General features: G+C 47.1%; 1 protein-coding gene across 1 annotated transcript in view; it reads right to left on the bottom strand.

Moving 5' to 3' along the window:
* The window catches only part of col11a1a (collagen, type XI, alpha 1a), a 682,771-nt gene that overhangs the window by 499,496 nt on the left and 166,348 nt on the right, over positions 1-16,927 (bottom strand). The window contains exons 9-10 of the mRNA XM_041208311.1: positions 9,779-9,847; positions 8,676-8,717 (exon numbers count right to left, since the gene is read on the bottom strand). Of these exons, the coding sequence (XP_041064245.1) occupies positions 8,676-8,717; positions 9,779-9,847 (111 nt within the window). The remainder of the gene's footprint in view (positions 1-8,675; positions 8,718-9,778; positions 9,848-16,927) is intronic.

Raw genomic sequence — 16,927 nt, 5'->3', positions numbered from 1 at the left:
TAGATTATGGTCACTATTGCCTGGATGTTCCCTAAACTTTCCTTCTCTTAGCTGTTCTGGTTCATTCTCCATTGCTGATCCAATAGTGAATCTTCCCTTGTTGGGCTTTTTCCATATGGAGTTAGAAAAGAGACCTGAACACATTGTAGGAATTCCATTACTTTATCCCCTCCACCCACCTCTTCAGTCAAATTAATATCAAAGTACTTCCCAGGGGCAATTAGGGATGGGCAATAAATGCTAGCCTAGCCAGCAATGCCCACATCCCTTGAATGAGTAAAAAGAAACAAACTCTCGCTCCTGATTACTCTACCTCATTCCCTCCCCTATCCTCTCCCCTCACCTCACTCCCTCCCCTTGCCTCCTTTCTGCCCCTCTTACCATATCCCCTTGCTCCGCTTCTGCACACCTCCCCTAACTCTTTCCGCTGGCCCCTCCTCCTCCCCTGACCTCCCCCTCCATCCTCTCCCCTCACCCCTTCGTCCTTTCACCTGCCCCATCCTCCCCTCACATTCCTCCTCTGATCCTCTCCCTCCATCTCTTCACTTCCCCCAACCTGCTCCACCTTCCTCTCCCCTCGACCTCTCACCTCAATCCCCTCCTCACCCCTCTCCTCACCTGCCCCTCCCTTCCCTTACACTCTTCCTTCATCCTCTTTCCTCATCTCGCCCACCCCTCCCTACCTCCCCCTTACCACCTCTCCTCAGTCCGCCTGCCCTCTTCTCACCTTTTCTACTCTCACCTGAGCTCAGCTCTGACCTGATTTTGATTAAACAATTCAACTTGGCCAAACAGTTCAGAATCCTGGAACTCCCTCCCTAACAGCACTGTGGGTGTACCTACACCACATGGACTGCAGCGGTTCAAGAAGGCAGCTCACCACCACCTTCTCAAGGGCAACTAGGGATGGGCAATAAATGCTGGCCCAGCCAGCGAAGCCCACACCACATGTATGAAAGGATTAATTAACGTGGATTTCACACTGCATTTCAGGTATTATTTGGCGTAAAGAGAGAATGCTGTTCAGACACCCAGTGGCACTGTTCCACTTACTGAGTGATACACCGTCCATACCCATCCCACTTCACTGAATATTAGAGACTAGACTCAAACAAACTGCCCAGTAAACATCATTTAACTGTACAGTGGCTATATAGTGGAGAGTGATTAAACTGCGGGCATTGATTATACAGTAGAGGGTGGTGATACATTGAGAGCGATGATACAGTGCAGAGATTATACAGTGGAAAGGGCTTGTACAGTGAGTTTATACAGTGCAACATTATTATATAGCAGGAGTGATTATTCGGTGGTGAATGATTACGCAGCGGAGAGCGATCATACGGTGGGAGCGATTATAAAATGGGAGTATTTATACAATGGGGACTGGTTATAGAGTGGAATTTCTTACATATTGGAAGTGAACTTACAATGGGAGTATTTATACTGTGTCATAGAATCATAGAGTCATAGAGGTTTACAGCACAGAAAAAGGCCCTTCGGCCCATCGAGTCTGCGCCGGTCAAACAAGTACCTAACTATTCTAATCCCATTTCCCAGCACTAGGCCCATAGCCTTGTACGCCTTAGCTTTGCAAGTGCACATCCAAATACTTCTTAAATGTTATGACGGTTTCCTAGGAGGGTGGGGGCGGGAGGAGGAGGGGGCGGGAGGAGGGCAGGTGGAGGGTAGGGGTGGGAGGAGGGGGGGTGGGAGGAGGGCAGGTGGAGGGTAGGGGTGGGAGGAGGAGGGGGAGGGAGGAGGAGGGGGAGGGAGGAGGAGGGGAGGGAGGGGGGAGGGAGGAGGAGGGGGAGGAAGGAGGAGGGGAGGGAGGGGGGGGAGGGAGGAGGAGTGAGGGAGGAGAGGGTGGAGGAGGAGGGGAGGGGGAGGAGGGAGGGAGGAGGAGGGAGGAGGGGAGGAGGGGAGGGAGGGAGGGCTGTAGGAGGGGGGGGAGGAGGAGGGGGGGGGAGGAGGAGGGGGAGGGGGAGGAGGAGGGGAGGGAGGTAGGAGGGGGAGGGAGGAGAGGGGGAGGGGAGGAGGAGGGGGAGGGAGGGAGGAGGGGGGAGGGAGGAGGAGGGGGAGGGGAGGAGGAGGGAGGAGGAGGGGAGGGAGGAGGAGGGAGGAGGAGGGGGAGGAGGGGAGGGAGGAGGAGGAGGAGGAGGAGGGGAGGGAGGAGGAGGGGGAGGGGAGAGGAGGGAGGGGAGGAGGAGGGAGGAGGAGGGGGAGGGAGGAGGAGGCGCGGGAGGAGGAGGGGGAGGGAGGAGGAGGGGAGGGAGGAGGAGGGGGCGGGAGGAGGAGGGGAGGGAGGAGGAGGGGAGGGAGGAGGAGGGGGAGGGAGGAGGAGGGGGCGGGAGGAGGAGGGGGAGGGAGGAGGAGGGGGCGGGAGGAGGAGGGGGAGGGAGGAGGAGGGGGAGGGAGGGGGGAGGGAGGAGGAGGGGAGGGAGGAGGAGGGGGCGGGAGGAGGAGGGGGAGGGAGGAGGAGGGGGAGGGAGGGGGGAGGGAGGAGGAGGGGAGGGAGGAGGAGGGGGAGGGAGGAGGAGGGGGAGGGAGGAGGAGGGGGAGGGAGGGGGGAGGGAGGAGGAGGGGAGGGAGGAGGAGGGAGGAGGAGGGGGAGGGAGGAGGAAGGGGAGGGAGGGAGGAGGGAGGAGGAGGGGGAGGGAGGAGGAGGGGAGGGAGGAGGAGGGGGAGGGAGGAGGAGGGGGAGGGAGGAGGAGGGGGAGGGAGGAGGAGGGGAGGGAGGAGGAAGGGGAGGGAGGAGGAGGGGAGGGAGGAGGAGGGGAGGGAGGAGGAAGGGGAGGGAGGGGAGGGAGGAGGAGGGGAGGGAGGAGGAGGGGGAGGGAGGAGGAGGGAGAGGGAGGAGGAGGGGAGGGAGGAGGAGGGGAGGGAGGGGAGGGAGGAGGAGGGAGGAGGGAGGAGGAGGGAGGAGGAGGGGGAGGAGGGGAGGGAGGAGGAGGGAGGAGGAGGGGGAGGGAGGAGGAGGGGGAGGGAGGAGGAGGGAGGAGGAGGAGAGGGAGGAGGAGGGGGAGGGAGGAGGAGGGGGAGGGAGGAGGAGGGGGGAGGGAGGAGGAGGGGAGGGAGGGGGGAGGGGAGGAGGAGGGGAGGGAGGAGGAGGGGAGGGAGGAGGAGGGGAGGAGGAGGGGGAGGGAGGAGGGGAGGAGGAGGGGAGGGAGGAGGAGGGAGGAGGAGGAGGGGGAGGGAGGAGGAGGGGGAGGGAGGAGGAGGGGAGGGAGGAGGAGGGGGAGGGAGGAGGAGGGGGCAGACATAGTCGCGGGTGCAGGTGAGCGCGGAACGAACGCACCCTGAAGGCAGAGAGCTGGCTCAGGGAGCTGAAGATTTCAGGAGTATTAAATCATTATTTTAAAATCACAACAAAAATGCCCAAGCATGTCTACCTGAACATATACATTAGAAAAACCCTGTCCATGGATTTTTCTTTTCCTGCCTTTGGATGAGGTTTGATGAAAAATGCAAAGTCTGCCTGGCCGATTCACCCACCCACCAACCGGAACATTGGATAAACCTCAAAAAATCAGGGGCAGTTACAACTTTAATGGGTTTAATTGCCTCTTAATTTTCAGCGGACGCACTCCTGACTTTCATAGGCGTTCGCCGACCGAAATATCACGTGAGTGCAGGATGACATCAGGACACTCGCCCAATTTCATCACTCGCTATCTTACACTCAAGCAGGAGAGGAACTCGCCCCCACCCTAACCTGAAAATCCTGCCCTATTGAAACACAGAAAAATAGGAGCAGGAGTAGGTCATTCAATCGGAGCCAGGCTGATCCTCTATCTCAACACCTTACTACCACTCTCTCCCCATCCTAAAGGGCCTGCCCCGTATCCTGAGACTGTGACCCCTAGTTCTAGGACCTCCAGCCTGAGGAAACATCATCTCTGCATCTAGTCTGTCCAGCCCTGTCAGTGCGCAGTGATTATACAGTGAGGGGTGATTGTACAATCGGCAGTGATTATACAGTGACGGGTGATTGTACAATCGGCAGTGATTATACAGTGAGGGGTGGTCATACAGTGGGAAATGATTATACTGTGAGCTTGATTGTACAATCGGCAGTGATTATACAGTGCAGAGTGATTATACAGTGGGCAGTGATTATACAGTGGAGAGTGATAATACAGTGGGAGGGATTATACAGTGAGGAATGATTGTACAATTGGCAGTGATTATACAGTGCAGAGTGATTATACAGTGGGCAGTGATTATATAGTGGGCTTGATTATACAGGAATGATTATACAGCAAGGAGCGATTATACAGTGAAGGGTGGTTATACACTGGGAAGTGATTATACAGTGTGCAGTGGTTATACAGTAGAGAATGATTATACAGTGTGCAGTGATTATATAGTGGTCAGTGATTATACAGTGGAAGTGATTAGACAATAAGAGTAACTATACAGTTGGAGTGATCATACAGCGAGTGTGATTGTGCAGACGGAGTGGTTATACAGTGGAGAGTGAATATACAGTTGTTCAGATTATATATTAGGATTGAATCTACAGTGGGAGTCATTATGCAGTTGGGTTTGATTAGAGAGTGGGAGTGATTATGGAGTAGAAATGATTATAGACAGGGAGTGATTGTAAAGTGGGATAATCATACAGTGATCACATGGTGGAGTGTAATTATACAGTGGGAGCAATTTCACAGTGGGAGTCATTATACAGTGGGGAATGATTATACTGTGGGAATTGTTATACTTTGGGGAGATTATACAGTTTGGAGTGACCATACAGTGGAGCGTGATTATACAGTTGTGGGGAGGAGTGGAGGGATTATACAGTTGTGGGGAGGGGTGGGGGGATTATACAGTTGCGGGGAGGGGTGGGGGGGATTATACAGTTGGGAGTGATAATACAATGGGTAGTGATTAAACAGTGGCAGTGATTATACAGTCGGAGTGATTATACAATCAGAGTGATTATACAATGGCATGATTATACAGTCAGAGTGGTTATACAGTAGCAGTGATTATACATTGGAGTGTGGTTATACAGTGGCAGTGATTATACAGTGGAAGTGGTTATACAGTGGCAGTGATTATACAGTGGAAGTGATTATACAGTGGAAGTGATTGTACAGTGGAGTGTGGTTATACAGTGGGGAGGGATTTTAAAGTGGGAGTGATAATACAGTGGCAGTGCTTATGCAGCGGCAGTGATTATACAGTGGGGTGTGATTATACAGTGGGAGTCATTATACAGTGTGTTTATACACTGGGAGTGATAATGCAATGGGCTGTGATTACACAGTGGGAGTGATTAAACAATGCGATTGATTACACAGTGAGGTGTGAATATACAGTGGGAGTGATTATACAGTCAGAGTGAATATACAGTGGGAGTGATTATACAGTCAGAGTGAATATACAGTGGGAGTGATTGTACAAGGGTTGTGAGTATACAGTGGGAGTGATTACACAGCCTGAGTGATTATACAATAACAATGATTATTCGGTGGGAGTGATTATATATTGGGGTGTGTTGATAAGTGGAGGATTATACAGTGGGAGTGATTATAATGTGGATTTTAATTATGCTGTGGGAGTGATTGTACAGTGGGAATGATTTTACAGCTGGGTGTGAATATACAGTGGGAGTGATTATACAATAGGAGTAATTATACAGTGGTGTGTGATTATAAACTGGGAGTGATTACACAATGGCAGTGATTACACAATGGCAGTGATTATTCAGTGGGAGTGAATATCTAGATGGGTGTGATTATACAGTGAGGTGTGATTGTACAGTGGAAGTGATTATACAATGTCAGTGATTATTCAGTGGGAATATTTATGCAGTGCCAGTGATTACAGAGTAGGAGTGAGTATGCAATGGGGTGAGTTTACAGTGGGTGTGATTATACAGTGGGGAATGACTACATAGCGGGTCTGCTTATGCAATGGGAGTGGTTATACAATGAAAGTGCTTATTCAGTGGGAGTGATTATATAGTGGGAGTCATTATGCAATAGGGTGTGATTACACAGTGGGGAGTGATTTGAATTGCTGTTGTTGTTTCCAGTGCCTAGGTCGATGCCGGGTGGTCTGTTCGGTTTCATTCCTTCTTTGTGACTTTGTAGTGGTTTGTTCCAACTGAGTTGCTTGCCAACACATTTCAGATGGTATTAAAGAGTCAACCACATTGCTGTGGGTCTGGAGTCACATGTAGGCCAGACCAGATTAGGACAGTAGGTTTCCTTCCCTAAAGGGCATTAGTGAACCAGATGGGTTTTTACAAAAATCGACAATGGTTTCATGGTCATCATTAGACTTTTAATTCCAGACTTGTATTGAATTCAAATTCCACCATCTGCCACAGCCGGATTCAAACCCAGGTCCCCAGAGCATTTATCCTGAGTCTCTGGATTACTAGTCCAGTGACAATACCACTACACCATCGCTGTGATTATTCAGTGGGAGTGATTATATAATTGGGGTGATTATACAGTGGGAGCCATTACACAGTGGGAAGTGATTATACAATGGCATTGACTATTCTGTGGGATCGATTTTACTGTGGGGTGTGATTATATAGCTGGGAGTGCTTATGCAGTTGGCAGTGATTATACAATGGCAGCAATTATACAATGCCAATGGTTATTCAGTGGTAGTGATTATACAGTGGGCCGTGATTTTACGTGGGGGTGATTATGCAGTGGGCAGTGATTATACAGTAGAAGTGATTTTACATTGGGCAGTGATTATACTGTGGAAGTGATTATACAGCAGCAGAGATTATACAGTGGGCAGAGATTATATAGTGGAGTCTTATTGTTCAGTGGTGAATCGTTATACAGTGTGGAGTGATTATACAGGGACGTGTGATTATACAGTGGGCTGGGCAGTGATTTTACAGTGGGAGTGATTATACAGTAGATTTTATTATACGTGCAGTGAGTGATTATACAGTGGGGTGTGATTATACTGTTGCAGTGATTATACAATTGTTCATGAATATGCAACAGCAGTGATTCTACAGTGGGGAGTCATTACATAGTTGACAGTTAATATATAGTGGGGGAGTGATTACACTGTGGGAGTTATTACACTGTGGGAATGATTATAGAGCCAGGAGTGATTTAACAGTGGCAGTGAGTAAACAGTGGGGAGTGATTATACAGTGACAGTGATTATACAGTGATGGAATGATTATACAGTGGGCTGTGATTATATAGTGGGAGTAAATATACAATGACGGTGATTAATTAGTGGGAGTGATTATACATGGGGGTGTGATTACACAGTGGGGTGTGATTATATAATGGTAGTGATTATTCAGTGGAAGCGATTACAAAGTTGGAGTGATTATACTGTGGGGTGTGATTGTACAGTGGAAGTGATCATACAGTGGGGTGTGATTATACAGTGAGTGATTATACAGTGGAGTGTGATTATACAGTGAGTGATTATACAGTGGAGTGTGATTATACAGTGGGAATGATTATACAGTGGAGTGTGATGATACAGTGGGAGCAATTATAATGTGGGTGTGATTATACAGTGGAGTGTGATTATACAGTAGCAGTGATTATACAATGGCAGTGACTATTCAGTGGGAATGATTATACAATGACAGTGATTATTCAGCAGAAGTGAATGGTATGATTATAGAGTGGGAGTGATTATACTGTGGGGTGTGATTATTCAGTGGGATTGATTGTACAGTGGGGTGTGATTATACAATGGGAGCAATTATAAAGTGGGAGTGATTATACAGTGGTAGTGATTATTCAGTGGGAGTGATTATACAGTGGGGTGTGATTACACAGTGGCAGTGATTATACAATGGCAGTGATTATTCAGTGGAAGTGATTATACAGTGAGGCGAGATTGTACAGTGGGAGTGATTATACTGTGGGGTGTGATTATACAGTGGCAGTGAATATACACTGGGGAGTGCTTACACAGTGCGGGGTGATTATACAGTGGGGAGTGATTATACAGTGGCAGTGATTATACAGCAGGGAGTGATTATACAGTGGGAGTGATTATACTGTGGGGTGTGATTATACAGTGGCAGTGAATATACAGTGGGGAATGATTACACAGTGCGGGGTGATTATACAGTGGGGAGTGATTATACAGTGGCAGTGATTATACAGCAGGGAGTGATTATACAGTGGGAGTGATTATACAGTGGCAGTGATTATACAATGGCAGTGATTATACAGTGGGCAGTGATTATACAGTGAGGTGAGATTGTACAGTGGGAGTGATTATACAGTGAGGTGAGATTGTACAGTGGGAGTGATTATACTGTAGGGTGTGATTATACAGAGGCAGTGATTATACAGTAGGGAATGATTATACAGTGGCAGTGAATATACAGTGGGGAGTGATTACACAGTGTGGGGTGATTATACAGTGGGGAATGATTATACAGTGGGAGTGATTATACAGCAGGGAGTGATTAGACAGCAGAGAGTGATTATACAGTGGGAGTGATTATACAACGAACAGTGATTATACAGTGGGGAGTAATTATACAGTGGGGAGTAATTATACAGTGTCAGTGATTATACAGTGGGGAGTAATTATACAGTGGGGAGTAATTATACAGTGCCAGTGATTATACAGTGGGGAGTAATTATACAGTGCCAGTGATTATACAGTCATTCAGTGGAGATTGGAATAAGTGTTCATTTCCTTACCGGTGGCCCTTCTAATCCAGGAGGTCCTTCGATCAACATTCCCTGAAACAGAGAAAATACATTCTTTAGCCTTAAACAAATCCATTTTCATCCCGCTTTTAAAAGAAGTTCCTTCCCAGCCCAGGTTTTTTCACCTTCTTTCTGTCTTTTGTTCTTTCTGTCTCTCTCTCTCTTTCTTTCTCTCTCTTTCTCTTTGTCTTGTTCTGTCTCTCTCTTTGTCCATCTGTCTCTCTCTCTCTCTCTCTGTCTGTATGTCTCTCTCGGTCTATGTGCGTGTGTGTGTGTGTGTGTGTGTGTGTCTCTCTCTCTCACTGTCATTTTGTCTCTCTTTCTATCTCTCTCATTTTGTTTCACTCTGTCACTTTCTCCATGTTTCTCTTTCTGCCTCTCTCATTTTATCCCTCTCCCTCGTTCTCCTCTGTCTTCCCTGGATCTCTCTCCACCTCCCTCTCTCTCTTTTCCTGTTTCCCTCTTTCCCCCTGTTTCACTCGCCATCTCTCTCTCTCTCTCACTTTCTCTCTCTCACTCTCTCTCTCTCACTCTCTCTCTCTCACTCTCTCTCTCTCACTCTCTCTCTCTCACTCTCTCTCTCTCACTCTCTCTCTCTCACTCTCTCTCTCTCACTCTCTCTCTCTCACTCTCTCTCTCTCACTCTCTCTCTCTCTCTCTCTATGAGTCAGTACGAAGCGCTGTCTCTGGGTTTGCCTGCTGTTTGCTGCTAAGACAGAACATAGAACTCTCCCATCCTCTTCTGAACTGAACCCCTGATCACCTCACTCTCCCTTCCTCCAATATCAGGGGGTTCCAGATGCAGGGAATGAGCCTGAAGTCCTGTACCCCTCCAGGGGATCATTTCCTCAGGTTTTGGTTACCCTCTGATCAATGACCTTCAAGGAGTTTCACGTACTGAGGGCCAGTGGCTATCTGGCCAAGGAAAACAGCACACAAGCTCCGATCTCACTCAGGAAGATGGAGAGTCTGTGGCTCAGGCTGAGAGGGAGACTGGGTTACACTCAAACTTTCAAACCTCGCCCCACTTCTTGCCTCTGATTGTCGAGGTTATGAAAAAACACAAGCAGCCAAGCTGAGGCTTTAGTACTTACAGGTTCCACCACTGCTGGTTCGCCTTTCTGTCCCTTCTCACCCAACAGGCCGAGAGAATTAGTATTCACCTGGAAGCAAATAAACACCCACTTCAGTACCTTCTTAAATCCTGGCACCCGCCACCGACACATTCCCATACACACCCTAAAACTCACACATATCCAAACACACTCTCACACACATTCACCCCAACACACTCTCACTCTCACACATACTGCTTCATCAATGACCTTCCTTCCATCATAAGGTCAGAAGTGGGGATGTTCGCTGATGATTGCACAATGTTCAGCACCATTCGCGACTCCTCAGATACTGAAGTAGTCCATGTCCAAATGCAGCAAGACCTGGACAATATCCAGGCTTGGGCTGACAAGTGGCAAGTAACATTCGCACCACACAAGTGTCAGGCAATGACCATCTCCAATAAGAGAGAATCCAACCACCACCCTTTGAAGTTCAATGGCATTACCGTCACTGAATCCCCCGCTATCAACATCCTGGGAGTTACCATTGACCAGAAACTGAACTGGCCTACCCAAAACCTGGAAAGATCATCAAATGAAGCCATGTGGGTAGAAGTAAAAAACAAAAAAGGGGCAAACACACTGTTGGGTGTGTACTATAGGCCCCCAAACAGTCAGGGAGAGATAGAGGATCAAATATGTAATCAAATTTCAGAGAGTGTAAGAATAATAAGGCAGTAATAGTCGGGGATTTTAACTATCCAAATATTAACTGGGATAGTTTTATTGTGCAAGGTAGGGAGGGAGAGAAATTCTCAAGTTGCATCCAGGACGACTTTTTTAGCCAGTACATAGAAAGCCCAACAAGGGAGGGGGCAGTTCTGGACCTAATATTCAGAAATGAACCCCGGCAGGTGGAAGGCATATCAGTAGGGGAGCATTTTGGAGATAGTGACCATAACTCAGTTAGATTTAGGATAGTTATGGAAAGGGATAAGGTTGGGCTGGGAATAAAAGTTCGAAACTTGGGAAAGGTTAATTTTACTGAGATGAGATACGATTTGGCCCAAGTGGACTTGGAGCAGCTACTTGCAGATAAAACTGTGTCAGAGCAGTGGGAGGCATTCAAGGAGGAAATATCGACAGTACAGGGCAAATATGTTCCCGTCAAGACAAAGGAGTGGGGGGACTGAGCCCAGAGAACCCTGGATTTCAAGGGACATAAAGGTTAGGATTAAGAAAAAAAGAGAAGCTTAGGGCAGATACCCAGGGTTCGAGATGGCAGAGTCTCTAGAGGAGTATAAACAGCGCTGGGGGGAGCTTAAAAAGGAAATTAGGAAAGCTAAGACAGTGCATAAGAAATCATTGGTGGTAGAATAAAGGAAAACCCAAAGGGTTTTTTAAAATATATACAGAGCAAGAGAATAACTAGGGAAAGAGTGAGACCATTTAGGGAGCATAAAGGTAATCTGTTTATGGACCCAGAAGACGTGGGTACAGGCCTCAATGAATACTTTGCATTGGTCTTCACAAGGGAAAAGGACGATGCAAGAATAGACATCAGGGTGGAGGACTGTGAAATATTGGAGGAAATTAACACAGAGAGAGAGGAGGTAGCAGCAGGTTTAGTGGCCTTAAAAGTGGATAAATCCGCAGGCCCGGATGAGATGTAACCCAGGCTGTTGAGGGAGGAAAGGGAAGAGATATCAGGGGCCCTGGCAGTGATTTTCAAACCCTCTCTGGCCACAGGTGAGGTGCCAGAGGAATCACAGTAGCTCATTTTGATCTGTGAATCTATGCAGACAAACAAGAGTCTTTACATCAATACTGCTGGCTATTACTTAAAACAATAATGTTTGATTGACTGGCTAGATAAATACTTGTTGTACGTTCCTCCTAATATTCTATATCCATAATTAAACTATTCACAGAAAGAATCTTAACTGCACAGGAGGAGGCCATTTGGCCCATCGTGTCTGCACTAGCTCTACAATCAGCATTATGACTCAGTGCCATTGCCCTGCCTTTCCCCTGTACCCTGGCACATTGTTTCTGTTCAAATAATCATCTAATGCCCTCTTGAATGCCTCTATTGAACCTGCCTCCACCACACTTCCAGGCAGCGCATTCCAGACCCGAACCACTCGCTGTGTGAAAAAGCTTTTTCTCGTGTCACACTTGCGTCTTTTGCAAATCACTTTAAATTGGTGCCCCCTTGTTCTTGATCTTTTTACAAGTGGCAACAGCTTCTCCCTGTCTACTCTGTCCAGCCCCCTCATGATTTTGAACATTTCTATCAAATCTCATCTTGGCCTTCTTCTCTCCAGGAGAACAGTCCCAACCTCTCCAATCTATCCTCATAGCTGATATTTCTCATCCCTGGAACCAATCTTGTAAACCTCTTCTGCACTTTCTCCAATGTGTTCACATCCTTCCTATAATGTGGTGCTCAGAACTGTACACAATATTCCAGCTGAGGTCTAACGAGGGTCTTATATAAATTCAGCATAACCTTCCTGCTCTTGAACTCTATGTCTCTATTAATAAAGCCCAGGATACTATATGCTTTATTAACTGCTCTCTCCACCTGTCCTGCCACTTTCAGTGATGTATGAACATATACGCCCAGGTATTTCTGCTCCTGCATCCCCTTCAAAATTTCACCCCTTATTTTATATTATCTGTCCATATTCTTCCTATCAAAATGCATCATCTCCACTTCTCCGCATTGAACTTCACCTGCCACCTATCTGCCCACTCCACCAACTTGTCTACGTCCTCTTGAAGTTCCACACCATCCTCCTTGCAGTTCACAACACTCCCAAGCTTGCTATCATCTGCAAACTTTGGAATTGTCCCCTGCACACCAAGATCTAGATCATTAATATATATCAGGAAAAGCAAGGGTCCCAACATCAACCCCTGGAGAACTCCACTGCAAACCTTCCTCCAGCCTGAAAAATATCCATTGACCATTACTCTCTGCTTCCTACTTTTCAGCCAATTTTGTATCCACGTTGCTACTATCCCTTTTATTCCATGAGAAATAAGTTTTCTCACAAGTCTGTTGTGTGGCACTGTGTCAAATGCCTTTTGAAAGTCCATGTACACCATATCAACAGCATTACCCTCATTGACCTTTTCTGTTACCTCTTCAGAATACTCCAGCAAGTTAGTTACACACAATTTCCCCTTTAGAAATCCATGCTGGCTCTTCCTTATCAACCCATATTTTTCCACGTGATTACTAATTCTATCCCGAATAATTGTTTCTAGAATCTTGCCCACCACTGAAGTTAAACTGACTGGTCTGTAATTGCTGGGCTTATCCTTACAACTTTTCTTGAGCAAGGGCACAATGTTTGCAATTCTCCAGTCCTCTGGCACCACCCCGGAGTCTAGGGAAGACTGAAAGATTATGGCCAGTGCTTCTGCAATTTCTACTCTCACTTCCTTCAATATCCTTGGATGCATCTCATCCAGTCCTGGTGCCTTGTCAACTTTCAGTATCAATAGCCTATTCAACACTTCCTCCTTAACAATTTTGAACCCTCCTAGTGACAGAGTTTCCTCATCTGTCACCATGGCCTGGGTAGTATCTACCTCCTTGGTAAAGGCGGATGCAAAGTATTCATTTAATATCTCAGCCATGGCCCCTTTGTCCATGGGTAAATTCCCTTTTAGGTCCCTAATTGGCCCAACTCCTCCTTTTACCACCCTTTTACTATTTATATATCTATAGAAGACTTTGGGATTCCCCTTTATGTTGGCTGCCAGTCTTTTCTCATAATGCCTCTTTGCTTCTCTAATATGATTTTTCACCTCCTCTCTAAACCTTCAGTATTCCTCGTGGTTCTCAATTGTATTTTCTACCTGACACCTGTCATAAACACACTTTTCTTCTTTATCCTCATTTCTATCTCCTTTTTCATCCAAAGATCTGGACTGGAGGACCTGCTAACGTTGTCTCATGATTAAAAAGAGATGAAGGGATAGATCAGGAAATTACAGGCCAGTCAGTCTAACCTCGGTGGTGGGGACGTTACTAGAAATAATTCTGAGGACAAAATATATCTGCACTTGGAGAGACACGGATTAATCAGCGATAGTCAGCATGGATTTTTTAAGGGAAGGTAATATTTGAGAAATGTGATCCAATTTTTTGAGGATGTAACCAGGAGTGTTGATGAGGGTAATGTATTTGATGTGGTCTAGGTGGACTTTAACAAGGCTTTTGATAAGGCCCCTCATGGCAGACTGGTCAAGAAAGTAAGAGCCCGTGGGACCCAAGGCAAAGTTACACGTTGGATCCAAAATTGTCTGAGAGGCAGGAAGCAGAGGGTGATGGTAGAGGGATGTTTCTGTGACTGGAAGTCTGTTTCCAGTGGGGTCCCGCAGGGCTTGGTGCTGGGGCCCTTGCTGTTTGTGGTGTATATAAAGGATTTGGACTTAAATGTAGGGGGTATGATCAAGAAGTTCACAGATGACAAGTAAATTGGTGGGTGGTAAATAGTGAGCAGGATAGTTGTAAACTGCAGGAGGATATCAATGGACTGTTCAGGTGGGCAGAGCAGTGGCAAATGGAATTCAACCCAGAAAAGTGTGAGGTAATGCACTTGGGGAGGGCTAACAAGGCAAGGGATTACACTATGAATGGTAGGGCCCTGAAAAGTACTGAAGATCAGAGAGAGCTTGGTGTACATACCCATAGATCCCTGTAGGTAGCAGGACCGGTAAATAAGGTGGTTAAGAAGGCATATGGGATACTTGCCTTTATCAACTGAGGCATAGAATACAAGAGCAGGGAGGTTATGCTGGAACTGTATCAAACATTGGTTAGGCCACAACTGGAGTACTGTATGCAGTTCTGGTCACCACATTATAGGAAGGATGTGATTGCACTGGAGAGGGTGCAGAGGAGATTTACCAGGATGCTGCCTGGGCTGGAGGGTCTGATCTATGAGGAAAGATTGGATAGGCTGGGGTTGTTTTCCTTGGAGCAGCGAAAGTTGAGAGGGGACCTGATAGAGGTGGATATGATTATGTGGGGCATAGATAGAGTGGATAGGAAGGTACTTTTTCCATTAGTAGAAGCATTGATAACCAGGGGGCATAGATTTAAGGTAAGGGGTAGAAGGCTAAGAGGGGAGTTGAGGAGAAATTTTTTTACCCAGAGGGTGGTGGGAGTCTGGAACTCACTGCCTGAAAGGGTGGTTGAGTCAGAAACTCTCATAACATTTAAGAAGTATTTAGAAATTCACTTGTGTTGCCATTCAGGACAAAGCAACCCCACTAGATTGGCACCACATCCACAAACATTCACTCCCTCCACCACCAATGCACAGTAGCAGTGTGTGTACCATCTACAAGATGCACTGCAGGAATTCACCAAGGCTCCTTAGACAGCACCTTCCAAACCCACAACCACTACTATCCAGAAGGACAAGGGCAGCAGATAGATGGGAACACCACCACCTGGAATTTTCCCTCCAAGTCACTCACCATCCTGACTTGGAAATATATCACCATTCCTTCACTGTCTCTGGGTCAAAATCCTGGAACTCCCTCCCTAACAGCACTGTGGGTGTACCTACACCACATGGACTGCAGCGGCTCAAGAAGGCAGCTCACCACCACCTTCTCAAGGGCAATTAGGGATGGGCAATAAATGCTGGCCCAGCCAGCGACACCCACATCCCATGAATGAATAAAAAAAAAACAAATATCACAAAATGTTACAGCACAGAATGAGCCCATTCAGCCCATCATGCTGCTCTGGCCCTCTGAAAGAGCTATCCAATTATGCCCACTCTCTTGCTCTTTCCACATAGCCCTGCAATTCTTTCTTTTCCAACCCCCTCTCCACTGTCGACCAGCTGGGGGTAACTGCTCTCGCCTGGTTCTGATCTTATCTATCTAATCATAACCAGAGAATCACCTGTAATGGTTTCTCTTCCCGCTCCCACACTGTTCCCTCTGGTGTTCCCCTAGGATCTATCCTTGGCCCCTCCTATTTCTCATCGACCTGCTGCCCCTCGGCGACATCATTCTAAAAACCGGCCTTAGTTTCCACATGTACACCCAGCCCCATCTCACCCCCTCCTCTCTCAACTCCACCACTTTCTTCAAATTATCAGATTGCATATCCGACACCCAGAACTGGATGAGCAGAAATTTCCTCTGCTTCAGTATCGATAAGACTGAAACCACTGTTTTTGGTCCCTGCTCTAAACTCCGTTCCCTAGTTACCGACTCCATCCCTCTCCCTGACAACTGACATTGAGTCCAACTGTTCACAACCATGGTGTCCGATCTGACCCTGAGACGAGCTTCAATCCCCATATCCACACCATCACCAAGATCGCCTGTTTCCACCTCCATAACATCACCCAGCTCTGCCCCTGTCTCAGCTCATCTGCTATTGAGACCCTCGTCCACGTCTGCGTTACTGCCATACTCAGTTTTTCCAACTCACTCCAAACTGTCTCCCACATTCTCTCTCTGCAGATTTGAGCTCATGCAAAATGCACAGGGAGTCCCTCTATCATCCCTGTGCTCATTGACCTACATTGGCTCCTGATCAAGAAATCCTACAATTCTCCAAGCTCTCTGTGCTTCACATATTCTGGCCTCTTGAGCATCCTAGATTTTAATGGCTCTATCATCGGTGGCGGTATCTTCAGCTGCCTGGGCCCTAAACTCTGGAAATTCCTCTTTAAACTTTGCCGTCTCTCTGCACCAATATGCCTGACCAGAATACAATTTCAAGCTGACCTCTTTGACCACCTGCGTTTGTTCTCCTGCTCTAACAACAACTTCTGTGCTACAGGGTAAAATATTGTTTGATGGCTCTTCCATGATCCACCTTGGGATTTTTATGACGCTAGTGGTGCTATATAAATCCAGATTGTTGGTGTGAACAGAAATTTAGAATCTAGGAAAATTGAGAAGGGAGAAAATGGGGATTTTGAAGCAATTCTGTTGGAATTGTAGGAAGCTTCAGACGGGGTGAAGGTGGATGGTTTAATTACAGAACAACAAGAGAGGGTCTTGTAGAGCTCGCTCAAATACTAACAAGAATAACAAACTTCATCCACAATCTGAGCTTTAAAATAAAGCACAAGAGGAGGTGAAGGGATTAAAGGCGAAAATTAGGGAAAAGGCAAGTTCAAGACTTGGAATGTA

The sequence above is a fragment of the Carcharodon carcharias genome, chromosome 16, assembly GCF_017639515.1.
Source record: "Carcharodon carcharias isolate sCarCar2 chromosome 16, sCarCar2.pri, whole genome shotgun sequence".
Classification (NCBI taxonomy): domain Eukaryota; kingdom Metazoa; phylum Chordata; class Chondrichthyes; order Lamniformes; family Lamnidae; genus Carcharodon; species Carcharodon carcharias.
The sequence above is the reverse complement of the archived record's forward strand: the minus strand, read 5'-3'. Positions and strand labels throughout refer to the sequence as shown.